At 43.6% G+C, this 27,986-nt stretch overlaps 1 protein-coding gene across 4 annotated transcripts; it reads right to left on the bottom strand.

Annotated features, from left to right (window-relative positions):
* Positions 1-1,422: 1,422 nt before the first annotated feature.
* Positions 1,423-13,024, bottom strand: GRP (gastrin releasing peptide). Of its 4 annotated transcripts, none has more exons than XM_004059478.4 (3): positions 11,762-12,150; positions 6,426-6,668; positions 1,423-1,790 (listed from the first exon to the last, which is right to left on the bottom strand). In XM_004059478.4, exons 1-3 carry the CDS (start codon positions 11,898-11,900, stop codon positions 1,726-1,728), a joined length of 447 nt encoding a protein of 148 aa, XP_004059526.1. In that variant the 5' UTR covers positions 11,901-12,150; the 3' UTR covers positions 1,423-1,725. The 4 variants fall into 4 exon arrangements, with proteins under 4 accessions (XP_004059526.1, XP_004059527.1, XP_018869359.1 ...); XM_004059479.4 differs by having other exon boundaries at positions 6,445-6,668; XM_019013814.3 differs by lacking the exon at positions 11,762-12,150 and adding an exon at positions 12,820-13,024 and having other exon boundaries at positions 1,437-1,790.
* Between the last annotated feature and the right edge of the window lie 14,962 nt (positions 13,025-27,986).

The raw sequence follows: 27,986 nt of genomic DNA, 5'->3' as shown, positions 1-27,986 counted from the left end.
CTTTTTTAATTTTGCAGGGAAGAGTATACCTCTCAAAAAGATTCTAACCTTGACTGGGTTTGGCACAGAGGAGCACTGCAAGGGAGAGGAGATTTGAGAGAGCTGTTCTTACATCGCGATCAGAACTCATGGAAAAAAGTGATGGCTGCCAAAACACGGGATCACGTAGGTTTACTCTTGTGAAACAGCCAAACAAGTGATAGTCTGGATGGGGTTATTCTAGGAGCACTGGCCTATGTCCAAGAAACCTTTTCTCTTTGCCTGAAATCCCACCATTAGAGAAAGCCCCTGGGTCTGGAAGGTGTTTTTTGTTTGTTTGTTTTTTGTTTTTTTGGTTTGTTTTTGGGGTTTTTTTGGGTTTTTTTTTTTTTTTCTCTATGAGTGTCCTATTGGAAGGCAAATCCTTGAGAGGGCTTACACCTTCATCATCAGCGGCATGGGGGCTTTAGTTGACATAGCTCAGGATCAAGTCCTTGGGAAAGAGGCTGAAGATAGTCTCATGATAGAGAACAGGGGCCCCGTAGAGGAACGTGGTAACACTGAAAACACAGTTCACACATTTCCCCAGGTCTAGCTGTGTATATGTTGTGAATCAACATGGTTTTAAAAGAAATTAGGAAGAACTCATCATCTCTTATGTGGTTCTAGGTAATCAAAACAAGAGCAAGGCAAATCTCTTTAAGGTTGCTAATGTGATTTTCCTAAATGAAGAAATTCTAAACATATGGCAAGAAGCTTCAAAATCTGTTAATGTGCAAATGTCATGATAAAAAAGGAATCGGTTAAAAAAAAAATAGAACTAGTGAGTGTTAACGAACTGCCAGGCCACATTCTCTGAAAATGGAAGGAACTGAATTCATCTTATCCTTTAGCTGTGGAACTAACTAAATCTGGCACTGGGGACGACTCCTCCCAGACTGGCGATGAAATTTTGAAAAAACAGTGCTACTTGCTAGGCATAAATATACTGAAAGGGACGTTTAAAATGAGTAATGCAGGAAATCTGGTGAATGTGGATGTCTAGATCCCAGTTCCGTTTACTATGTGACTTGGGCAAGGCACTTGATCTCTTTAATCCTCTGTTTCCTCATCTGTTAAATGGAAATGATAATTCTCAGCTTAAAGGACTATTAGGAGGCGTCCCTCAGTAATATCAGCAAAATACCTGGTCATGGTAGGGGCTGAAGATTAGGGAATTCTTAAGTGATGAATAGGGCTAGCCTCCATCTTCAACCTGGCTCACCTGATGGGAATGAGAAAGTGAGGGAGCCTCTGGAAAGGCTCTAAGTCACTACAAGGATTCAGAGGGGAGAGCTTCAGCCTGACTTGATCAGTGAGCACACGAGTACGTCCTCAAGCTGTTTGTTCATCTCTGCCACACTATCCTCTCATTTGGGATTGAAATAAGAGAACAGCCTGGCCTTTGGACAATGTGTTTAAGCTTTTATTGTGAATGGTAACAGCTCGGGGCCTTGAATCTAACCAACAGGTAGCCTAGATGTAAAAAAGCATTAATTGGAAGACTCTTTTCGACAATTGTTCACAGCAAACAAGTTTAAACCAGAAGATGCTGCTTGAAAATCACGAATTTAGTCAAGGACGAAAGATACAGAATAGTCAAATATTTTGCACAAGGAAATCTTGTTGATGATCCGTAGAACTGATGCTTGCAGAATGCAGTCTCTTAGGGGTTTTGTTTTTCTCCTTTGAGAGAGGCCATCATTGTCATTGCTGGTTCAGCTGGGGGTTCCTTCCTTCACGTTGAGAACCTGGAGCAGAGAGTCTACCAACTTAAGAAATATTAGAAAGAGTTCAGCAAACAGAGTGAGCTGAAGTCTAATCCTAGAAGTAAATCCATTCCTACAAGTCATCAGCATCACTTGGGAGCTTGTTAGAAAGGCAAATTCTTGGTTCAACCTAACACCTACTAAATCAGAAACTCCGGGGGCGGAGCGCAGCAATCTGTGCTTTCACAAGCCCTGCAGGTGATTCTGAGCCTGTAAAATTTGAGAACCAGAGCTGGCCCCCAGGAGATAAGTTAACTTCTACTTTCTTTTTGAGCTACTGCATTTTGGGATCTTATTGTTTTATCAGCTTAACATGCACCCTGATATGATTACTCAGGTATGTTTTAACCAATGTTGGTTAATGTATTATCCCCAGGAACTTATTACTAGAGGAGCAGCTGAGTGTTAAATTCTGGGAATGTGGAATCTGAATTCTTACTTTGCTTACTTTGACAGTGCGTCATTACACAAGTCAAAGCTAGTTTCTGCATTACATAATTATATATTACAAACCTACAACTGTAAATGGTAGTAGTGTGGAAACTTGGGAAGAGGAGTTAATTTGGATTTCTGCCAATTCTAAATTTACTGTGGTTTGCTTGTTGTGGCTTCTGCTCAAATTAACTAAGACTAAAGAAAGAATGAGTAGTTATAATTTTAAAATACTTCTTTGTTCCCATATAGCACCCTTTACACGCTGAGATGAAAAAACACTTTTCGTTGAGACTAAGAGCTTATTACTCTTCCCAAGATTCTCTGGCAATTCAGATTCCCCAACTTCCATATCAGCCATTTGCTTCTAATAAAGGAACTACTGATATTCTTGGGCAAATTATTACCTCCTCTGGCTCAGTTGTTTTGACCATGGGCTAATGAGCCCAGGGCCTGGGGTTTGATTCCCACGCATGCCAATTAGCTTTGCTTGCCTCCACCAACCCAGGCTGCCCTATTAAAGCCTGCTGCCTGTCCGAAGATGCCACCACACATCTTGCCTTATGAGTCATTGGTCATAAAAGGGGCCAGCTAATGTGTGGGGAAAAAAATCTACATAAGTCCCCCATTGGCTCAAAATATTGAATAAGAGAGGTTTGGCTGGAGGGAATAAAACTAAAAGGAAAAAGAGAGTTGTGGAACCTAGGAAGATCAAGGAACTGGGAGGCAATGGGCAGGGTCCATTGTTGGGGGTAGGGAGGAGCTATATTCCAGGTGGGGGCCAACTTTACTCCTTCATAGAAAGTGCCAGGGTAATCAGAAGGTTATGAGTGATTCTTGATTGTATGTTGCTTTTTCTATATTTGGCACTTCCTTTGGAGCATTTCAAATATTCAGAAAAAAGACCTTCCTATTCTCTGTACTGATTTGATGAGACAGTGAGACCAGTGTCCCTTAAAAGTGAAGAACGAACACATTCACTTTCTTTCCATAACAGCCTTTGTAGCTCACTTCCTTGCCCTCTTCATGTCCACTAAATAAAAGGAGAGACCTAAGCTGCAAAGAATAAGGGACTAAGTCCAAATTATAAAGGTAGACCAAAGGCCAACTAAAACCTCCATTGAAACCCAGGACAATGAACAACCACATCCAGGATCATGGATGAGGCCCTGGAGCTTCATCCATGGGGATGAGTTTCATGTTGCAGAAACAGAACAGAGTTTCATGTTGCAGAAACCATGGGGAAAAAGTTCCATTAATTGCAGAATAGAATTAAAAGATTTGTGAGAAGGGCACAGTTAAAAGGATTAAGGTTAACCTTGAACATTGCTGGGCATAATTGCTCTGAAAGTTCTGGAGCTGTTTCCATGGTCGAGCAATCTAGTTTCAGTGCACATTACACACATCCTTTATGAATCAAGTAAATATCTTTGTCATCAAAACATAGGAAATGCTTGGAGTTTCTAACCACAGCTCCAAGAGAGTTGGCAACAGTACTTGATGTTTTATTACTAAAATGAGAGAGGAGAGCATATGTAGATAGTTTTTAATTTTAAGAACAGTCCTTCAGCCTCTGAAAACTCCTGCTGCTAATTCTGGCAATGCTTAGCTAAGTTATTAAGTTTCTCTCTAACACTCCCATAACTCTAAGATATGGGAGATATATGGGTTTCTAATAGAACTATTCTCTTGGCACCCCTTCTTTTTGAATAAGATCATTGTAAGGTGTTTTCAATTTTCATAACAGCATACTTTCATTTAGGTGGAATTTCCAGTGCAAGAGAAGCAATAAAATATTTTGGTCTCTGCAAAGACTAACTGTGGAACTTGTTTTTGTGTTACTAGGAAATATAGCCAAAAGAATAGTACCAATGTGTGCGACAACTAATTATTCAACTGGAGGTGGAATTAAATGAGATGGGCTTTCTAAACCTGTAAAAAGAAAAACAATGCATAAAAATAATAGAAAAGCAAAGCCTGATTTTTTAAATAATCTTTTTGATGACCTTTTTCAGTTCACTTGGGATAAGGACTGCCCCCTTTAAGCAGTCACTCTCTGCAGCTGCCCACTCAACCCATCCTATTATACTGCTACTCAGACACCTTTGTGGAGCTATTCTTTTTGCTGTTGCCTTTGAAGCTTACAGAATATTCTTCTGAATGTGGTGGAAAATTTTTGATCCTTAAGGAAGGAGTTGAATTTGCCAAAAGATTCCAAAGATATGCAGCGCCAGGTTGAGGAAATAAAATAACAAACTGGACACTGCTGTTTGTTTCAAAAATGAGGCACTATAGAATAGTAACATGATTGTGTGTTAGTAGAGGGGAGTATTTCATGATCGAGCTATGAGGGCAAGTCCAGTTCAATGTTTGCAAAAATTATTTTCAAGGGTTTTGTGGTGGCAATTTTTGTTACTGTTCAGACAAATAAGAAGGGTACTGCTGTTGGATATCCACCTACAGGAACTCTGGCAAAGCACCTGACCATGAAAAAGGCATGGCAGCTAGAATCTGAGAAGTCACCTGCAAGTTCACAGAACCCTCAGAGTATGGGATCAATCAGTAAAGAAGGGGGCTGATGACATAACACCTATGACACAGGTATGGACCAGACAATCGCTTGGGGTTTTGTACAAAGTTGGTATTTATTTCTGTATTGGTTTATTTAATCTGGGATTGTTTTTTGTTTTTGTTTTTTTTCTGAATAAAAGCTATAAAGACTTTCCCTCTAGGTGCTTAGTGCAACAAGTGAACTTCAGTTTCCATTTAGCATAGAAACCCACATTTGGGAGGCCAAGGCTGAGGGAAATCACTTGAGCCCAGGAGTTTGAGACAAGCATGGGCAACATAGCCAGTCCTTGTCAAAAAAAAAAAAAGAGAGAGAGAGCAAGAGAGAAAGGAAAGAAAAGAAAAGAAAGAAAGAAAGAAAGAAAGGAAAGAAAGAAACCACATAGCCAGAACTTGTAAGAAAGAAAGAAAGGAAGGAAGAAAGAAAAAAGAAAAAAAAAGAAAGAGAAAGACCAGAATAGACTCAAAGGGCAGTGAAATAGAAAGCTTCCCTCCAGAAAGCCAGCCGAGGATTGGCAAAGGCAGCTCTGAGCCCCTAAAGGGGCCATCAGTCTTCACCATGAAAGAGTGAAGAAGGAAGCTCTCCAGTACTGTGAGTGGAAAGCAATATTATTTATTGTCAGAAGCAGCAAGTAGCAAGGCCTTCAGCCTGGATCCTTTATATTAAGATCAATGAGGACCATTTCTGGAAGATGTCTGGCATGGTACAGACTGTCTGAGGCAGACTGAGCACAGGCCCTTACCCTGATTTTATCAGTGAAAAGCTATGGGACTAGTTTCCTTACCTCTAAAATGGAGAGAATAATAGAATCTTCTGTCTAAGACTGCTGTGAGCATAAGCCGAGAAAATGGAGGTAAACTGCTTAGCCCAATACTTGGATTATCGTCAATATTCAGTAAAACTAGCCACCGTTGTTATTGTAATTATTATTTTGTATTTTATTATACATTTCATGGAAACTTAAAAGTTAGTGATAATCACCTCATTTTCAGTTGCCTTGCTTTCTTCCTGTAAATTTTATTCTCTCTTATCTTCTCACTGTCTTTAAGCATTGCCAGCTTAGTATAATTATTTTCCCCTATCCTCTATAAAATCATATACAGGATGGATTTGTTGATCTCAGACATGTTCACTGAGTTTTAAAATATTAGGATGAAACCTGAACTAGGTACTCCTGGAACAAATATGAAGAAGTGCTACTTTGTGTCAAAGGTAGCAAACAAGAATGCTGTCTTCTAAAAACAGGAACTTCCACTAGTGTTCACCAGAAATAAAATAAAATCTGTAGATCCACAAGGATTTACTCAAATAGTTTGCAGACTCACTATCAAAACATTCTGGTAGGGCCTGTGTGTTAAAAAAAAAAATCCCATCAATGCGTAATGGCAAATAGACAAAATTGCTGAAAAAAACTCCTAAATTGGAGTTTGGAATCAATATCCTTTTGACTATATGTCAAAAAGAAGAGAATGTAGAAATTGTCTGTCAATGTGCTTAGCATGTATTGGTGTTAGCCTAATGTAGCGACTGTGAAGGTTTATATCATAAGCAATTCTATTCTTCCTCCTTTGAACTTGCCCTCTTTCCACCTCTCCTCAGATACCTCCCACCCCATCTTGCATGTATGTTTCTTTTACCTTTGCCTTTTGAACCTACATCTTTGAAGTTGCTGCTATCCTCTGAATCCCACGAAGGCTGCTGATTGCCCAGGGCCTTGGGTTGAGGTGGCTGGTGGTTTCTGTTCTCCTTTGCTTCTATGAGACCCAGCAAATTCCTTGCAGCTTCTTCCCACCTGATGTACTCTCTCAGCTGCTGCTTCAGGCTCCCTCTCTCAGAAACAGAAGAAGACTCCCCTGTGCTCTTTTTCCCCATTAAGTGCCCTGTAAAAACAAAAACAAAAACACTCAGAATGCCACAAATTTAACCAAAGGGAATGAATGAGAAATTTAAAAGAAATTTAAAGCCAATTGTGTTTGTGCTGCTTCCTCCTAAATGCAGAATAAATCATGTTTTATTAAGAGTTAGTTCATAAACGACAGATAGATTTTGCTCTCTGTTCAAAATGTGCAATGAGCTAGACAGCATTCAGAACTGCAACCCAGGAACCCTGGGTTTGGTTCCAGCACCTCTCCTAACTAGTTAGGTGACCTCTGCCAAGTCGTTTAGCACCCCTGGTCTTCAATTTTCTCAACTATAAAATGAACAGGGTAGACCAGATTAAATCTAAGGAGGCTTCCATATCTAAAATTCTATCATCAATTCTGTGTGCACCAAATTCTATTTCCAACTGAAAGATGGAATTTAAACATCTTCCCCAGCCAATTTTGAATTGCTGCTGAAAATAAAAGTCTCCATGCTTTTCTTTGTGTGGTTTTTTAAAAATATTGCTTTCCTTTTATTGTAGTAAAAAAAAATACCAAAGGAATTTTTCATTTAAACTTTCTCAGAGTTTTAGTTAGACTGAACTTAGAAAACTACCCAGATTTACTGTTTGTTAAGAGTGTAGTGAAAAACAAGTTGAAAACAAGCCCTGAGTAACACTTTACGGCCGCATAAATGCAGAATTTTCTCTTGGGTGTCTGAAAGTCTATCAGTGGCTCCAGGAATGTGTACTAGCCTTGTAAATAATTTTTTTTCAAAACTGCTGTTAAGGAGGCCAAACCATCAAAAACATGAAAATTTATGTGTGCAAGAGAGGATAACTTGGAGTCAGAAGTGGGTACAGAATTCAAGGTCTGCATTCTTAACACTTTAGACCCTTGCTTGAATATTCTCATCTTCTCTGTTTCTTACAGTTGATTTTTCCTCTCTCTGTAGTTGGACTTTGTAGCACTTTGAAATTTCTAACGTCAACAAAACTATGGTGCTTTTGATCTAAAGTGTGCAAGGAAAAAGGTCTTTGTGGTTCCAGCACTGACTGGTATTAGAAGTATTTAAGGCAAACATAAAATTTGAAAGATCTTCAGTCTTAAAATGGAAAGAGGCCCCTTCCCAGAAGTTCTATCCACCAACAGAGAAGCCCTCACTGTAACTTTATTGCTTTTATGTGTATTGCGATTTGCAGTTTATGGGATGTTTAAATGTGCTGGATTTCATTTGATCCATATGCTAATTGGTTTGGTGAAAATGAGACTTGCCAGAGGTCACACAGACGTAAGCAACTATTTTAGGATTAAAATCAGTTCACAATCTAGACTACATTATTACACTGCTTGGCAATGTCTTCTAACTTGCTAAGAATATAAGGTAGCTAAAATCATTCTGGGATCTGGAAATAAGGATAAGGTCTACAAAAGGCTTTCTAATGTTATAAAAATAGGGATTATACGCCAATATATCATGATACATTATGTAATTGAGAAAAATTAATTCTATAAGTATTAAGGAGCATTAAAATCAGGTTTACTGCATTGCAGTGTGAGCATTTGCCAAATTGCTTATGACATGAGACTTCATACAATTTCAGGATCCTAACTGGGGATACTGTCCCAAGTGAAGACCTGGAATCCTGAATGATTGGCTCCTCACGTATCAGCTTGGTCACATGGTGCTCAGATAGCCACTCAATAACCTTGCATTCAGCCATAACGGTGATTATGTTGTGCAACTTCCCAGGAAGTAGTGATGCATTTGGCTTTATTTATATGGAGGAAATTAAATCATGATGGTTGGAAGGCAGGATTAGAATCCTGATACTCCCAGTAATGACCTAGATCACCTTGCCCTTCTAACTGACTATCATCTAGTTAGAATGCTGGAAATGAGAAAGAGTTATTGCCAGTAAAACAGAGAAGTGATGCAGATATCACACATAAGAACCTCATTTTTGTCATGCCTGAATAATTTTGTGGACTTTTCTAAAATGGGAGGAGAAAGTTATTCTCCATTCTGTGATTGTACTAACTTTCAGTACTTGCATATATGGGGAATGTGTGGGGATCAGTTCTTTATCTCTAGTTCCATAGACTGGTTGCTAAGGAGAGCACGCTATCTGTAACATCCCAGGGAAGTACACATTCCCTGGGTCCAATTTTGCTTTTGAGCTAGTGACTGTCAACCAAATCATCATCTCCGTGGCAACATGGATGATACGCCCACTTCCACCTCTTCTCCCAACATCATTTGTCAAGTGCCCATATCATAATAATGGAAATCTCACCATAGACAAAAGACAGGCACTTGAAAAAATAAAACCTTGATCAGAGAAAAAAAGAGCTTTTGTTCTTTTTATTAATCATTTAAAGATACTACTAAAGGGAAGGTTTGAAACAGAAATGAATAAGACATAGATGAAAGTGTTGAGTACTACTAAGAAGTAGTATTTTTGGACCCACACTTAAATTCTATTCCACAGTTTCTGGGGCCATAACAAGCCATTCTGCAGTGGAATACTGGTATTTCCAAATTCAACCTTCTGGGATATGTCTCACATCCAAGTTAGAACCACAATTAGGAGCATTTCCTGGGTGCACAGGGAATAGTAGCCAGTATAAGTGTTGTCATATATTTTCATCACACAAACAAAACATTTCCATGAACATCAAGCCAGATAAAAATTTGTTAAGTTTTCAAGCTGTTAACCTTTTTTCCATTGCTGCACCATGCTTCTCTCAGCTAGAAGAAGCAATTTACTTACCAAGCCTGTAAATGTGTGCTGACAGCATCCTCATGGACAGCAGCATGTAGCTTTGGTTTTATATAATTAAAACTAAACTACATGTCTTTGGTGATTGAAGAGGATAAGCATCTTCTTGAGATAACTGAAAGCTAAATTTGAAGTGTAACATCATTCATCCTTGTCAATGCTCATATTCCAACAGAGGGCATGTTACTCAAAGCAAACGTTTTCTCAACCGCAAGGTAATTTTAGGCTAAAATGTGAGTTTCTACTTCACCTCCCTCTTTCCCTTGCTCCTCCTCAACTCTGCACAGTTATCAAAGGGAGAGAAAAAAGTGCATTTGAGAATAAATATGAAAATGGTATTTGGGGTCACCACTGGTTGGTATTCTTTTGGGTTAGGAATGCTCAAGTACCCCTATGAAGGGCAATTAAATGGCAGACACCCTAAATACCTGGAGACAGATGTTCTGCGGAACTACAGCAAATCAAGATTGGCTTGACTTGCACCAGAAATAACACGATGCCACTCCCCAGTTAACTCTATTGTCCTCCTTTGGGCCTGCAAGCGTTACCTAATAATAAGCTTTATTAGTACAATAATATAGATTAGTAAAAAGAGATTGGGAATCCAGAACTTTCATTCCATCTTTCCAGCCCCATTGGCTGGTGGCTGGGCCAGATAATGGCCACTTGATCTAAGCTCCCAAAAGCCCTCTTTAAGAAGCATCAATTCTAAGTTTGGATTCTTCAACACCTGCTAAGCATCCTTCATTCTTGAAATGGAGAGCTTTTCAGCTTCACCCATTCCAACCTCTCCTCTCCACACCAGACTGCTGGGTTCCTCCTGTCCCTCAGCGATCACACATCCTCTCATCTCTGGAACTGTCAAGACTTGGCAAATGATTATTTTAGCAACAGTGGAAACCACTCTATTGCAACCCAAAGATCTCGACTTCCCTCACAAAAGCACACATGACACAGACGAGCTGAGGAAGCAACAGTTCCAGTCCCACTCCTTTCCCCAAATTATTTATCTTCTATCAAGATTTGTGAATCAGCCGATATATGAATTAGCAAGTACTTGTTCAACACGCCGTTCCCCAGCGCCCCTTCTAAGTAGATGGCTAAGGAAATACACACACACACACACACACACACAACAGAGAGAGAGAGACACACACACACATACACACTCTTAAATCTCTTCAGGGATAACCAGCTTCCCACGAAGCTGGTTGGGGTTGTTGTAGTTGGCTTTTGTGGGGCGCGTAGGTGGGGGAGTGAGGAAGTTGGACGCTCTGCGTTTGCTGGAAGCTATGCTCGGCGACGCCGAGAGCCCTGGGGTGATGCTGGGTGAGCCGAGGCTGCCAGGCGCTTCCTGCCTCCCAGCTGAGCGAAAGCAGCGAGTGCGCGCAGGGCGGAATCCTGACCCCACCCGCAGGCCCCCTCCCCACCCGCAGCGCGGCCGTCCTCTCCGCCCGGGTTCTGGGGGCCGTGGCGAGGGAGCCTCCAAGCCGGTGCCTAGAGAGCAGGACCTGTTGCAGAGGGAATGGGAAAGGAGCGAGGGGAAAGGGCGAAGTCGTGGGCCAAGAGGGGCGGAGAAAGAGCGGAGCTCAGAGGGGCAGAGAGATCGGGATGAGCTTGGAGAGCAGGCGAGATTCCCCAAGCTCAGACCTGCTGGCTGGAAAGAGGGAGGGCAAGAGGGCAGGGAAAAGAATATCGCTGCAAAGCGAAGAGAAGGACTGAGGAAACTCCAGAGAGTCACAGACAGGCGGGATTCAGGGCACCGCGCACTGAACAGATGTGAAACCCGGGGCGGGAGCGCTGCACCCTAGGTCCCCACACCTGTGGCTTTGCGGGGCGCATAGGCGCAGCTTAGATTTCAGCCCATGCCAGTTGCTGTTGAGGCCACCGAGCTGGACCAGGGTTCTGAATGCTTTCAAAGGACAACGCTCCCCAAGATTATTCTAGGAGAGTACCGTGCCAGACAGGTTGAGACTAGGCGGACAAAAGGAGATGTAGGATGGGCGCAGAGGGAAGGTGATCTGCACCGGGGTTGGCTGTTGGGAGCTCGGGTGCCCTGGGGAAGACGGGGAGACAGGCTGGAAGCGAGCGGGAAAGGATCAGCGGACCAGCCTGCGGCTGACGAGGGACTCATGGGCTCTCTAGAATGGGGAAAGGTGGGGTGGAGTTTTAGGAGAACGGGGAAGGTGTTTGTCGATAGAAAGGTCACAACAAACCCAGCTCCCAAAGCTGGGCCAGGGAAACGCAAAGAAATGGGGAGACAGGTCCCCTCCGGCTGGCTGATCCAGAGGAGGACAAGCGCGCGGCTCCCGCGGCCAGGACACTCACCCACCGCCCAGTGGTTGCCGCGCGGGTACATCTTGGTCAGCACGGTCCCTCCGCCCGCAGGCAGCGGGACCGCTCGCCCCCGGGGCGCCTGGCAGAGGACCAGCGCCAGCAGGACCAGCGGGAGCTCACGGCGGCGCATGGTCCCGACGGGAAGCCCTTGGAGCGCGCCGGAGAGGCTGGGAAGAGCAGAGACTGGTGACCCGGACCTCGGAGGAGCTCCGCCGCCGCAGCCGCTGGTGCTACTGCTGCGGCCTCCACTAGGGCCCCTACTTTATATGGAAGCCCGGGCGGGGGGGCTGGGGGGCTCTTCTATCGCGGACCAGAGCGCTCTGACGTCTCCCTATAGCTAACCGGGGCGCTGGGACGCCCGGTCCGGAAAACCATCCATCTCCCCGCCGAGTGATGAAAAGGCTGAGTGTACATTGCCCCCTCTTTTTTCCTCGCAGCCCCGTCCGCCTTCCCCACATCGGATTAATTCCTCCGGTCCTCGACGCCTTCCATCCAACACAATTTAGTGAACTCCTCCCTCTCCAGGCTCGCCGGCGCCTCCAGCCTTAGCTGCCTTGAGAGTCCTGGAGAGGGCGACCCCGCTGCCTGATCTGGGCCGGGAGGGGTGGGGGGGTGTAGCTGGAGACGGGTGAGCTCTAAAGATGGATGGGCTTTGCTGGAGGGATTTGGAACCACCATTTGAAGGACTTCTGATTCTCCAGACCTTTCTCTTTGTAGGCCACATCTTTGCTGTCCCAGCCCATAGATTTCGGAACCTTGCCTCCTTGCAGATCTCTCTCTCTTTCTCTGGACCTTGCCTCTTTCTTGCAGATCTCCTCCCCTCCTCTCCCCTCCTCTCCCCTCCTCTCCCCCCCTCCTCTCCCCTCCTCTCCCCTCCTCTCCCCTCCCTTCCCCTCCTCTCCACTCCCCTCCCCTCCACTCCCCTTCTCTCTTCTCCTCCCCTTCCCATCCCTCTCTCTCTCCCCTCCTCCCCAATCTCTCTCTCTCTGTCTCTCTCTCCCCCTCTGCTGCCCTCCACCTTAAGGCTAAGGGCAGTATCCTTAACCCACCTGGTATTCCCAGGCAGCTCTGCCCACTTGTATGGCAAGACAGAAGACAGCTGGCCCTTTTCACAAGCATGCAACTTCCATGGAATAGAGAAAGAAACTGCTTTATGCCAGTTTCCCTAGGCTGCCTCTACCTGAAAGTTCAAACTGTCCCTAAACTGCCACATACACACCCCTCTAGAGTTGCTCAACGTTCCTCTGCTCCTTCTGTTCTCAGATCTAAAGAATGGTCACCAGCCCAATCCCCGAGGTTCTAAATACCATGGATACAAAGGGGATCAGCACCATAGCAATGCAACAATAAATAGAAGCTGGTAGGATGCTGTTGCCCACGTTTTGGCTGCCAGAGTTGGCCGTGTGGTTGGAATAGGTGAGGTCTATTCCTCCTCAAATGCTTGTTAATTGCCTCCCTGTTGGGTCTTTAGTGTTCCATGTCAACATGGTGTTGATATTGATATATTGATATTGATAAAGTTGAAAACATACACTTGTGTCTGAGTATCTGCTGATTCAATACATTCTTCTTTTTTTTTTTTTTGAGACAGAGTCTTGCTCTGTCACCCAGACTGGAGTGCAATGGCGTAATCTGGGCTCACTGCAACCTCTGCCTCCCCGGCTCAAGTGATTCTCCTGTCTCCACCTGTGGAGTAGCTGACAACACAGGCATGCACCACCACGTCTGGCTAATTTTGTATTTTTAGTAGAGATGAGGTTTCACCATGTTGGCCAGGCTGGTCTTGAACCTCTGACCTCAAGTGAGCCGTGGCCTCCCAAAGTGCTGGGATTACAGGCGTGAGCCACTGTGCTTGGTGTTCAATATATTCTTAAGTGATTACACACTCACATTGCATGACTGAGTATTCTTGGATCTGAAGAGTATTTTCATGCATGTGTCTGGGTCTAAGAGAAAAAAAGTCAATTTTAAGATCATTAATAGTTTGGTAGCCAACAAAATACAATAATACTATCCTCAGGGAGTGAGCTAAGTGAAAATCAAAAGAAAAAGGTCCACAGACTGGTCTGGGCTCCATCCCTCCTGGGTTCCCAGCCTCTCTGCATTCCGTTCCCAGGCTCTGTCAGTAGGCAAGTGTTCCACTGGCAGGCAACTGATCATCCCTAGGCTTGCTGCCTCCCACACAGTGAGCTTGCTTCAACACAGGGACTTGGTATTGTTCCTCTGTGTGTCTGCAGAGCACCTGGATCATAGTGGTGCTTGATAAGTATTTGGCGAATGAACAACAAACCTAAGAAATGCTCAGGTCTAAGAAATGCCTTCTGCAACCGTGGATCTTTGGAGACGCATTAAATCCTTATCTCTCCAAATTAAGTTGTAGAAAAATGCTCTTTCTCTTTAGTTTAACCAAGATTATTTTAGAATCTTTCAAATGAAATCCTCCACCTCCTCCCATCCCCATGAAACTAAGGGGAAGCCACTGTAAAGACATTCAAGTGTAGAAATAATTGTTTAGAAAGCACAACGCTTCTGCTAATTCAGGCAACACTGTTTCTTGTGTCCATTACACGCCAGGAGATACCTAGGCCCCTCCATTCACCTTAGCTCTTGCTCCAAGGCCACCCCAGCCTACAGGTTTCCTGCCTGCAGACTATGGCTGGGCCACATGACTTGCTGTAGCACCCTGTAAGGACAGCACCCATGTCATCTGGCTCGATACTGCCTCCACAGTGCCTGGCCCAGTCTTAGGCACAAAGATGGGACTCAAGAGATTTGAATCGATACATTGTCCTCCAGGAAAAGGAGGCTGAGTCCAAACTTCTAACCAGAAAAGACAGTGGACTGTTTCCAGTTAGAGAATGGAACCTTTGCATGTTTGATTCAGTTGATATGAATAAGCCCCAGTAGATCCTGGCTGGGTGTCCTCTCATACACCTCTTAAAATCCTCACTACAGACAGCTCGGTAAATATGATTAACCCCACTGACATAGTTAGGGGAAAGCTAAACTCTATGAGAAAGAGACCTTGCAATGCAATGACCCATTCAAAAGAGAAGTCTATTTCTCTTTTCTGTCCAGGGCAGGTGTTCCAGGTTGGCAGGCAGCTCTGTTCCACATTGATAATCAGAAACCTGGGTTCACACCACCTGAGGTCTCTACCATTCCCTACAGCAGCATTACTCAAAGGGCTGGCCTGCAGGGAGAGAAGGAGCTTGCATTAGAATGCAAGTCAATGCACGGCTTCCTTCATCGAGAGCATCTTGCTATGAAAAAAAAAAGTCAGCTGTACTAAACAATGTGTGTAGAGATGTTATTGATTTGTGTCCTAGTACAAGATCTTTATCTCATTGTGGATGGGAAACAAATAGTTTGGGATGAGCAGCTGGTCTATGGACCGCATGTGATGAGCACTTTCCTATCTGTCTGCATAGCTTGGGTTGCAGGTGCCAAAAAGGGGAAGATGGAGGAGGCATGCCCGCTCTCTTAATACACCAGCCAAAATGAAGCATTTATCTCTTCTGCTCATGTTTCATTAGTAAAAAGTCAACCACATGGTCATAGCTAACTGCAAGAGAGATTGGGGGTTACAGTCTTAATAATCAGTTATGCCTGGCTCTGATTGCATCGCTGTGGAAGAAAGAGTCCATGGAGTTTGACGGATAGCTGAGAAACTCTACCAGAACCAACCTAGTGCCTGATATTCCATGATTTATGCTGTGACCTTTTAGCTCAGTGACCACGGAGAGTTCATCACCGAGTGCATTTGTAAAATTATTTTATCCCATGGAGCTCAGGGGTATTTTGTGATTTGGGGGTTTGTTTTTGTTTTGAGACAAGGTCTCCCTCTGTTGCCCAGACTGGAGTGCAGTGGTACAATCATGGCTCACTGCAGCCTTGACTTCCCGGACTCAAGTGATTCTCCCACCTCAGCCTTCTGAGTAGCTGACACTACAGATGCATGCCACCATGGCTGGCTAGGTTTTGTATTTTTTGTAGAAATGGGGTTTCACCATGTTGCCCAGGCTGGTCTTGAACTCCTGGGCTCAAGCTATCCTCCCACCTTGGCCCTGCAAAGTGCTGGGGTTACAGGCATGAGCTACCATGCATGGCTGAGTTCAGGCTTTGATGAGCTTTTAACTGTGCAACAGGCCATATATATTTAGATTTCCCATTTTTTTATTCATCAAAGACATAAGGAACTGTCTATCAATCAGAGCTTCTAATCAGGTTGAAATAAGCATCACCTCAGAGAGTCGATGTAATTCCAATATAAATCAATGAAACATTGCATTTTAGTTTCTTCATGGCTTTTTGAAATATGGAAAACAGCTCATGCATCTCTACCATTGCTCTTAGGGGATTCCAGGCTGAGAGTCTCTGCTTAAGTTTAGTGGCTATTTTTGCTAAATGAAAATAGCTCTGTGAAGGGAAATACCTTAAGCTGTGACTGGCCATTTATATGTGGAGCCAGTGAAGGCTTTGAAGGCGGGTCTTGCTGCAGTGAGATGCTCCAAGATTCCCAGGTCCAGGCTGGAGTGAAGGAAGCAGAGCAAGATGGGGAATGATAGAGAACAAGGAAGCAGTGGTGAGGAGTTTAGGAGTCAGGCTGGCCTGGGTTCCAATTCCTCCTCTGCCATTTAGGAGCTATGATTGGCACCTCACTTAGCATGGGCATGTCAGTTTCATCATCTGTAAATTGAGTTGGTAATGCTTCCCTCCCTAGGGTGGTAGGACAGTTACATGAGATCATGTGTATCTATTGTCCAGCAGCTACTTATTCTTTAAATTAGTAATAATGGGGAACTGTAATTAGGGCAGGCTAATTTCTGTATTAGATTGTGATTTTCAAGATAGCATCATTTTCTTGTTCAATGCCTAACCCAGTGTTGTGCTATTTAAGTCTCCTGAGAAGATCATACAAGTAATAGCTGCTGCTTAGTGAGTACTTATTATGTGCCAGGGACTGTGGGTGATTGTTATGTGCATTTGTTCATGTGCTCTTCACAGCTATCCCATGAGGTCGGTGTTATTTACTCCATTTTACAAATGAGGAAACTGAGGCTCAGAAAGGTTAAATAACTTGCCTAGGCCCAGATGGTAATTGACAGAGCCAAGAGTTGACCTCACAGCCATCTGATTGATTCACACATCTGGTAACAACGAATTTCATTGTAATTCCAGGGCTTTTCTGGAGTTCAACAAATTGCAGTACCCAGCAGGCATAAAAGGTGGATTAAAAGATAATTTTAGAAGAGATATCAGAGATCATTCTTAGAGGCCTTTGAGGGAAACCTCACTGTAGTTTCCTCTGTTTGCTTGTTTTCTATTCTTCTCCACCCCCTAGCCCACCCTGTCTCTAGATCTTTGCCTTCCAACTTGTACACAGAAGTAGGTACAAATGGTGGGAACAGAAAATTTGCTGTGTGGAGAATAAAAGGCTCATAGTTTTGGCTACAGCAGAAATGGCCAGCATCCCAAAATATAACCTACAATGTTTGAAACTGAAAATATATTTCTGAGATTCATCTACTTGAAAATCTTACTGCACGGTCCTGCTTGAAATCCAGCTCTTCCCCGCATGTCGCTGATGCCCTTCCACGGTCTTCTGGGTTGCCAGACAGATGGGAGGGGGCGATTACCCTCCACTCAGGCTTTATAGCTTATCTAATTTAGGGTTTCTCAACCTCAATGCTATTCATATTTTGGGCCAGATAATTATTTGTTGTGATGCCGTCCCATGCACGTCAGGATGTTGAGCAGTGTCCCTTGTCCCCATCCATTAGAGGCCAGTAGGACCTCTCAGTTGTGACAACCAGAATATCTCCAGACATTGCCATTGTCCCTTTCTGGGGTTAGGAGTGGAGTTGCCCCCAGCCAAGACCCATTCGTCTAATCTAACTGCCCATTCTCCTTAATTGCATCCTTGCCGAGTGCTCCTGGTGTTCTTGAACATCTCCAGTGCTGGAGAATTCACTTATTCTCGTCTTCAGAGAAAACTGAATTTAGCAAACTCTTCCTTATATTGAACCTAAATATGTCTCCCTAGCTCTTCCCCTGTCACATGGTCCTATTTTGCACTGCCCTCTGGTCCTTGAGGACTCCTTGAGACACCATCATGCCCACCCTAAGTCTTCTCTGTGCTACACTTTCCTGTGCTATCAACAGCTCCTTGCCTGGGACAATCATTCCTCCCTTCCCCACCCTGGCTAACCCATTGGAGCATCCTTCAGCGTGATTATTTCCCCTTTAAAGTTGAGAAAGTGAGAGACAGGGGTGCTGAGCATGGCCACAAAGGAGTCACTTCCTTGGATCACCTCCAGAGGAAACTGAGCATCAGTCGAGGGACTTGGTGAGGAAGGGGTACTATTTTCCATAACTTTCCACAGGTATAGTCCTAGCCCTCTTGGCCAAGGGATCCAGGCCTGGGACAATGAAAGCCACTGTGCACTCTGGGTCATCCCGGCCTGGAAGGCTGGGAGGCTCCAAGTGTTATACCCACTCCTCAGACAACACAGAGGTGAGGACTAAGGCAGGAGAGGGACCAGAGAGAGTAGGTGATGGCGCAAGGGGTGGGGCTGGCAGCGTTCTGGGGCTGAGCAGCTCTTGTTCTTCTAAGGATCCATCTGCAGGGGCCATGCACTTCATCCTACCTTTCTTCCTATCTTTGTCAGGACAAAATTTTTAAAGACTATAAATACTGGCTGGGTACAGTGGCTCACACCTGTAATCCCAGCACATTGGGAGGCTGAGGCGGGCAGATCACTTGAGGTCAGGAATTCTAGACCAGCCTAGCCAACATGGCTAAACCCCGTCTCTACTAAAAATACAAAAATTAGCCAAGTGTAGTGGCACACGTCTGTAATCCCAGCTACTCGGGAGGCTGACGCGGGAGAATCACTTGAACCAGGAGGCAGAGATTGCAGTGAACCAGGATCGCACCACTGTTCTCCAGCCTGGGTGACTGAGACTTCATCTCAAAAAAAAAAAAAAGACTATAAATATTAAACAACTTCATATCTCTACATAAAGAGCTGACTTCACAAAGGTAAAGTGATTATCCCCGAATCATGACTCCCACCCTCGCACACCCACTCCTATCCCACCCCCAGGTAGTTGGCTTCTCCCAGCCATAGTCTCTCAACTTCAGCCAAGAAAAGTTGCAACCAACTTCAGTAACAAGTTCCTAAGGAAAAAATTATTCAGAAAAATCTCTGAAATGCCATTAGTTTAATCTGATTTGACTTATCAAATCAAGATACATCCATCCATCTCTCCTGTTCTCTTTCTTGATGGCGCCCAGCACTGCAGCCCCCAGGTTTTCAGACCCATAGATTACATTATGGCAGAAACAAGGGTGTCTGGGAGGGCCAAGAATAGGCAAAGCCTCCCTGCACAGTCCTCTGGGAAGGCCCAGGAAGGGATGGGCATTGATGGTGAAACAGTGTCATGCATATGAAGGGTTATTCACAGCCTGCCTACCATGGTGACAGAAAGACTAAGGCCAACTCAGATGAGTTATCAGAAATCCTCCTAAGACTACTTATCATGGTACCAAATATTATAATACCATGACAATCCTTCCCACCGAAATCGGTATTTTAATTCAAGTTTATTTTTCAATTTTTAATTTCTTTTTTTATAGAGACAGGGGCTTGCTATGTTGCCCAGGCTGGTCTGTAACTCCTGGGCTCAAGTGATTCTCCTGCCTTTGCCTCCCAAGGGAAGGTGCGATTACAAATGTGAGCCACTGCACCTGGCCCAAGTTGAAACTAGTGTTGGCCGTCAAGGTTCAGAGTAGTGTGGTCCACTTCAGATGTCATTGAAGACAAAGGAGGGACACTTTATAGGTATCCAGAGGCAGTGAGAGGAGTATTGTCCCAAAAGTTGGGAGATTTTGTGGGACCTTGGGTGAGTCACCCTCTAGTAGTAAATATCAAAAATGGTAAACTTTTTGTATTAATATCTCATTAAATCCTTGTTCTTTCTTGAACAAGTAGGTATTTTTATTGTCTCTTTCTTGGGATGGAAGAGTCTTGGAAAGTGTAACCACTTGTCCATGGCCAAGCAGCCGGCTGGCATTAGAACTCCTGCGGTACGTTGCAGACTCTCCTTTCTAAGTATCACCCTTCATGGCTAACCCTGGAGTGGCAACTTGTACATGGAGGCCCTAGAGCTTCACTACTCTACTTCCATGGTGTTACCTGTTTGCATTAGTCAGGGTTCCCCAGAGAAACAGAACCTACCAGATGTGTGTGCATGTGTATATATATAAATCAATGGGGGGAGGGGGGGTGCGGGGAGAGAGAAAGAGAAAGAGAGAGAGAGAGAGAGAGATTGATTTATTGTAAGGAATTTGCTCAAGTGATTATGGAAGCTTGACAAGCCCAAAATTTGCAAGCTAGGCACACATAGGAGACGAGGGAAGAGTTACAGTTTAAGTCCAAAGGCAGTCTGCTGGCAGAATTCCTTCTTGCTTGGACAGGTCAGTCTTTTTCTCTGAAAGCCTTCAACTGATAGGATGAGGCCCACCCAAATTATGGAGAGTAATCTGCTTTACTCAAAGTTTACTAACGTAAATGTTGATCATCTAGAAAACACCTTCAAAGAAACATCTAGAATAATGTTTGACCAAATATCTGCATGCTGTGGCCTAGCCAAGTTGACACATAAAATTCACCATCACACTGTCTCTTCCTACTATTGAATTGGGGCAATTACTGTCAATGCTGCCATAGCCCCTATAGCATTCTGCATTTCCACTAGGTGTTGGGAAAACACCACTTTCCCTGGAGTGCTGCTTAAACAAAATTGGAATTTTCTAGAAGGAATTTGGCTAGGGACAAAAGAAGCAAACAGAAAAAACATAAAAATGGAGATGTAGACAGACAAAAAATATAAATAAACTTTGTTGAGGTATAATTTACATATTAAAATGTACCCATTTTAAGGGTGTACTTTGTCGAGTTTTGACAAATGTACACAAACACCACAATCCAGATATTGAACATTCCTGCCATCTCCAATAGTTCCCCCCAAGTTTAGTAAATCACTGATAAACTTTCTGTTACTCTAGATCTGTTTTGTCTTTTTTAGAATTTCATACAGATGGTCCTCTAGTGTATGAGTCTTTTGTATCTGGTGTCTTTTATTTACCACAATGCTTTTGAGATTCAGACCAGCAGTGGCATGTATCAGATATCTGTTCCTTTCTGCGAGTGTTCTGTTGTGCAGCTATCCCTCAATTTGTTTGCTCATTCACCAGTCGATGGATATGTGGGTGTTTCCAGTTTTTTTGTTTTTGCTTTTTGTTTGTTTGTAGGCTAGAATCTTTTCCTGATACAAAAGCCAGTGCTCTGTGTTTGGAGAAGCCATCAAGTGATTTCTCCATGTTTGGGGGTGCCTCTAATTCTGACTTTATGTACTGCACAGAAATGCCTGGTGGACCCTTATTCTAGTGAACGCTCAAACTCCTCCATGGGTGCTCGCCCTGGCAAAGGAGCTTTCCAGAACCTGCTCTGACAAATTTTTGATTTCAGTTCCTTTTCATACACTCTACTTAAAATGAACAATGGGAATAGGCGCATCTTATCCCCCTCCTGGCTCACACTTTGGCTAGAATATGTCAGCTGCTCAAATCAAGACACTGCAGGAATCAGGTCGCTTGGTGAAGAGAAGAGAGAAAAAGGTAGTGGTAGATACCATTAGTAGCTTACCCAGTACCCACTTTTCCTTTCTTCCTTGCAGAGAGCCCCAGGCCCAGGTTCAGGCAATGGACCATGGTTCAATTCAATCATGGCAGTCCTGTGTCCTGCTTTCTCAGTCTCCCCCTGAACAGCAGGGGCCATGTGACCTAGTTTTGGCCAATGAGACTTAGGTGAAAGTCAGCCTGCAGTGGGTTCTGGGAAATTTTTTGCTTTTGTGATCAAGGGAACAGATATAGATGGCACAGCCCTTCTACCTTCTTCCTGCCTTGACTGTAGACATTCCACCTACCTCTAGCAGCCATCCTGCAATCTTGAGAGAAAGGCCAAGAAATACACGGAGACTTCAGCCTTGGCATTGTTGAAATGGAAAATCATTGCTAGTGTCTGTCCACCACTGTGTTCATGTTACATGTGACAGATAAGCCCCTATTTGTATAAGCCACTGTTTAAGGTTTTTGTTATAGCCAAACAAATTCCTAGATGATATACGGGAGGAGCATATTGAAAGTAAATGTTATCTTTCTTTCTCTAGGGCTGATCTCACCTACAAAGTTCACCACTCCTCAAATCTGCTAGGAATCTGCTAGGTTTTTTTTTTTTTTCAGATTCCCTCTACTGCAGTTTGTTTGTTTCTCAAAGAACATGGGTTGATAATCCCTACCCCTTCTCTGCCATTTACTGTGTGACCTTGGGCAAAATACTTAACCTCTCTGTGAGTTTTCTCATCTGTACAATGTGACTAATAATATCTGGTTGTTGTGAGGATTTTTTAAAGCTAAATAAAGTCCTTAGAACAGAGTCTAGCATATCAATAGGAACTTGGTAAGTGGTGGTGGTGATGATGATGACGATGATAGAACGATGACGTGCAAAGCACTGAATCACCTTGTAGCCATATTAGGATACAAACTGCACCTGAATTTCCATTTTCCTGCAGCAAAACTCTATAACTCTGACTAGGATGGCAGGTCTATAACACTGACTTGCTTCTCCAGCTGCAAAATCTCCTTAAAGACACAATCTGCTAAATTCTTAAGTCAACCTTCCAAGGTGTGTGGGAGGAATGCCAAGTTTCCCTTTAGCTTATCCACCCCACCCCAGCTTCCCCTGTGTGCTATCTGATTCCTCGGACCTTCAGGTGTAACCAAGCCTGACCGTGTAATATTTTCCTTTTTCATGTTAAATTTCATCTTACTGAGTTCTGACCAAGGTTCTCAAATATTCAGGCCCTTTGGTAATTTTAACTTTAATTTATCTTTGGTATTTGCCATTTCTCACTCATTCTGCATTATCTGAAAATGTAATCTAAGTCAAATTGACTTTCTCCTCCAGGTTGTTAATGAGCACTGCATATTGGATAATATAGTTTCCGGTACTGAGCTCTGTGGAATCCTTCTTGATTTTTATTGACGTTCAGATCTAATTTAAGATGCCACCAATTATTACTTGTACCGACCATTTGTCAATAAAACCCAGAACTATGCTACCGTCAAATCTTCCAGGCCCTACCACTTTAATTGATTATGAATTGCTTGGGTCAGAGGTTTCACATCAAATAAATGTTTCAATGATTTCCCCTGAATTCCCCTGTGGGGTTTCAAGTTCATAATTGTGTTCAAAAATGGCTGTGTCTGTGTTAGGGAGAATAACTGGAGGCTTTTGAATCTGCCTGGCTTGTTGCTCATTAGATTCTCTTTCCTCGTGTGCGTAGAGATCAATTTTCTTATTAAATTTCTTAACTTCTTACCTGGAAGGGCTGGCAGACCATGAAAACATTCATTTCCTGAGTCATGATGTTGATGAATATTCCTCTGTCTCTGAGTTTGGGATCATCCAGATCCCAAGATTTCTGCTGCCTCCACGGTTTGTGCCGTGGCTTTCATACCTCAGAGCCTGAAATGTCCCCCACTTCTCCTGAAGCACTGAATTTTAAATACTCCAGTGGTTCTCAACCTTGGCTAATTTTGTCCACATACCTGGCCTCCACCCCCGCCAGGACATTTAACAATGCCTGGAGACATTTGTGGTTGTCACAGCTCAAGTGGAGGGGGACAGTGCTACTGGCATTGAGTGGGCAGAGGCCAGGGTTGTTGCTAATCACTTACAATGTACTGCACAGCACAGCACCCATAACCAAGGACTTTCTGGCCCAAAATATCAGCAGTGCTGAGATTGAGAAACTGTCAAATTTCAGCTCTTCTCAAAGCCACCCCCTTCCCTCCCCTATCATCACCACCAAGAAAGAGGAAATAATTAACCTGACTGAGACATGGAGAACTGCCCCCAACTGGCTGTTGACTTTACTTCTCTGGCCACAGCTCCCTCATTGTTCAGTTTGAATAGGGATGAGAATTGAACTAGGGGTACTAAATTTCTAAATCCCATTTATGTTTTCTCCCTCTCCCTCTCATCCTCCCTCCCTTCCTCCCTCCCTCCATTTCCTCCTTCCTTCCTTCCATCCATCTTTTCTCCTTCCTCCCTTCTTCTTTCCCCCACTTTTCCCCCTCCTTCCTCCTTTCTCCAACATATATTTACTGGGCTTCAACCATGGACCAAGCACTTCCATAGACACTGTAGATGCAGAAATTAACAAAACAGAAAATTCCCTACCCATAGGGAGCTGATGTTCTAGCTGGGCAGTGAGATAATATACAAGGGGAGGAATTTCAGAGACCAATGGGTGCTGGTGTTGCAGGACTTTTCCTTAGCTCAGCTAAAGACAGGGTCCTTATCCCACGGCCATGAAAATATAGGCTCGCAGACAATTTGAAGCATGAGTAAAGCAGGGGTTTATTTGCTGAAAAGAAAAAAAAGGTGGGGGGAACAGGGACTCTCTGCAAGGCCAGAGTTCCCTGCTGCTGTGTTTCCTGCCTCACAGTTTGAATCCTAGGAAGATCTTCCATACAGGAAGAGGAAGGGCCAGGCTCCTCCCGGCTGCAAACTGTGTGAGCTTCCCGAGGCTCCACCCCAGTGCGCAGACCCACTGGAGTTTTGCCAGGGACCCCTTACCCCATCTAAAGACATACATCTAGCTGCTGTTAAACTAAGGATAAGGACGAAAACCAATCTTTTTTTTTTTTTTTCCCTGAGATGGGGTCTTGCTTTGTTGCCCAGGCTGGAGTGCAATGTTGTAATCTCAGCTCACTGCAACCTCCACCTCCTGGGTTCAAGCGATTCTCTTGCCTCAGCTTCCCAAGTAGCTGGGATTACAAGTGTGTGCCACCATCCTGGGCTAATTTTTTTGTATTTTTAGTAGAAATGTGGTTTCAACATGTTGGCCAGGCTGGTCACGAACTCCTGACCTCATAATCCACCCGCCTCAGCCTCCCAAAGATGAAGACCAATCTTAACTGCTTCCTGCTGGCAGGAAGGTGACAGGGGTGCTATTTTGGGGAAATGGTAATCAGATCTCAGAGACCTATTTAAGGGTTCCTGGCAGAAGGGGCCATCCTCAGAGGCTCCAGTTGCATGAACATTTGGAGTTTAATGACCTGAAGGCAAGAATAGATAAAATGAGTTACTAGAAATTATGTATCAAAACAAAACAAGGCGGAGGTAAGGACAGCTAAAAAATCCCAAGGCCTTTTACCAGTTTGCCCAGGAAGATAGGGGTTAAAAGCCTGACTGATTAAAAAACACTTGACCCTTTTGCTGGCATGTTGGGATTCTGGGTTCCCTCTCCCTGAGCCCAATCTTAAGCCAGCCAGTTTAAGGTTTGGGAAATTAACTCTTTCCAGTTTGGAGGATGCATCTGAAGGGAGTGTCCCGTAGTACAGAGACACAATTACCTATCAGCAAAGAGAGGTCAGAGGAGAAGAAAGGAAAAAAGAAGGCACCTTTTAAAGGAGTCCCAGGGATTCAGGATGCATTCAAATGGGGTACAGACTGAAGATGAATGGCTACCCATCGAGAAAGAGGGAAGCAGGTATCCCTGGTTCCCTTCTCTTCCTAGCAGATACTCGGGGTATGTGAGGGAGAGAGGGAAGACGATCCCCTTTCCTCTTCTGTCCTTGCATTCCCGAGTCCTGGTGACCCTGGCAGGCACCATCATGTGTGCCAAAGCGGCTTGCACCCATGAAGCAGGGAGGCCTAGGGGGTGGGAGTCATCCACTCTTACCCACATACACCTTATCTCCCCTGCTTTCAGTAGCCTTGAATTCCCTAGAACTCATTTATGCCATAGTACTAACATGGCCTTTATCCATGAAACAGGAAGCTTGGGCTTGTCTTAATTGGCAGGAATCAGCCGTGCTTACCTGCCCTGTGCCTTTTAACCTCTGTTATCATCTGCCTCTGGATCCCTTAAATCCAGTTTTCTTTCCTATGGCTTTGACCTGAAGCTTGGAATTAAGTTTGGGACAAAAATATGTCTCGGTAGTGGGTGGGTTGCGTGTTGCATGGACTTCTTATCATAAGCCAAATGCTAAGGTATAACTGTGGAACTGAGTCCTCCTCCAATAAGGGAGAGAAAAAGATGTCTTGTGACACACCCAGATAACTAGTGGCTATGGTTATGCCTGCTAGGATTTGGGTGCATTGTGCTTGGCTTTGGTTAGCTCCCTTGGTCTTACTTTCTCAAATAGGAAACCTCCAAATGGTGGGCATCCTATTTAATCCCATCACCTAGCAGGATGTACAGGATAATTGCTCAGAACTAGAATTTTTTTTTTAATTTTAGATGGAGCCTCACTCTGTTGCCCAGGCTGGAGTGCAGTGGCATAATTTTGGCTCACTGCAACCTCTGCCTCCCGGGTTCAAATGATTCTGCTGCCTCAGCCTCCTGAGTAGCTGGGACTACAGGCACATACCACCGAACCTGGGTAATTTTTTGTATTTTTGGTAGAGATGGGGTTTCACCGTGTTAGCCAGGCTGGTCTCAACTCCTGACCTCAACTGATCTGCCTGCCTTGGCCTCCCAGAGTGCTGGGACTACAGGCGTGAGCCACCACGCCTGGCCAGAACTAGAATATTGATCCAGATTTTTACATTATCCATCCCTCTTGTTCTTTCTGAGCTGCAGTTGGAGATTGCTGGTAGGTTCACAGGAACAAGCAGGGTTAGTGTAAAATGTAGGCAAAATATTAAAAACAACTAGTGAGTTTGGAATTTAATGACAAATGTATTATAAGTTTTGAAATATAATTTCTCTCTCTCCAGTCCTCATTTTTGTTTAAAAAACGTATCATCATAGGACTGAGCGGTTTGAAAAATAGACTTTACTTTTATATTTGGCCTGATTGTTTGCATAAAGTGCAGCAAGAATAATTATTTCTATATAAGCCTTTAGGACTGGCTTTGATGGAACTCTGTTCCCCAAGGAATCTCAGATAAGACCTTTTAAAGCAGAGTCCAACCTGCAAGTTAAGTGATCCTTTCCTCCTAAGGTCCCAAGATAAACTTGGAGCTTCTGGACCTGTTAGAAAGTGACACTGTTTACTGACTACAGGTCAGAAACCCTGTATAGGTACTGTGTTGGAAAGTGTATGAGGCCAGTTTCCCCACTGGGTTTTTATTGTCTCTGCAAGCCAAGACTGACTCCTTAAAGGGAAGCATACCCTTCCAGTCAAAGCCTTGGTAGAATAAACACTTTCTCCAATTTTGTTCTGTTGCAAAAGGAAAATGGATTCTCATTGCACTGATGTGAACAAATATATTGCCATAAGAATAATCAGAGATAGTTTCCAAATTTTAGAGGAACCAGGCAGAGAGAAACAAACATGCTCCAAATTTTGTTCATAGGCGTATACCTTACTCAATTATTAAAGGTCATAAATAGTTCAAAGTAAGTTTCCTTGACTCTGAAAAACAAAACAAGGATCAGCAGTAATCCAAGTGAAAGTCAAAAGGTTGCTTCAGCTTTCTGAGTTCAGTTCATTTAGTTAACTTTTGTTTTGCTTGATGTTCATGAACACTTCAGCTCTTTATGAGTCCTGTACATTTTCCTTTATTCCAATGTTACAATCCCCAAAGTTATCAGAAGCCTATATTTGAGAGCACATGTTAAAGGCCTACAGCATATTGTAGACCATCTTTTGAAAAGGATTAAGACAAGACAACAATTGTCTGTGAATAGCAAAATGTCCAGGGTAGTTACAGTTAGAAACACAATTGACAAAGAAGTTTGGTTATCTCTGTAGTTTACAATAACTTAACATAACAACCCTAATTATGATTGGTAGCATATACTTAGATATTATAATTTTAGAAATCCCATACAATTTTGGAATGCATATTAGCATTATTTACCAAGGTATAACCTAAAGAAGACTGCACATCATTTTGGCAATCCCACATCATTTTGGCATAAACATGTCAAATAATCCTGTTTACCTCTCTTTTATGGATGTCTCAGGGGCCCTCTGATTCATCTGAAAAGCCAGGTGTCAGGAAAGACAATTTTGAAACTGAAGTTTGATTTTGGGAAGCCCGTTACATGTATTTGAAGCCCTTGATATTAGGAAATAGAATTCCAGATTACCATAAGTTATTTATTGTGCCAAAATGATGACTCA

The sequence above is a fragment of the Gorilla gorilla genome, chromosome 17, assembly GCF_029281585.2.
Source record: "Gorilla gorilla gorilla isolate KB3781 chromosome 17, NHGRI_mGorGor1-v2.1_pri, whole genome shotgun sequence".
Classification (NCBI taxonomy): Eukaryota; Metazoa; Chordata; class Mammalia; order Primates; family Hominidae; genus Gorilla; species Gorilla gorilla.
This window is presented reverse-complemented; position numbering and strand designations above follow the sequence as displayed.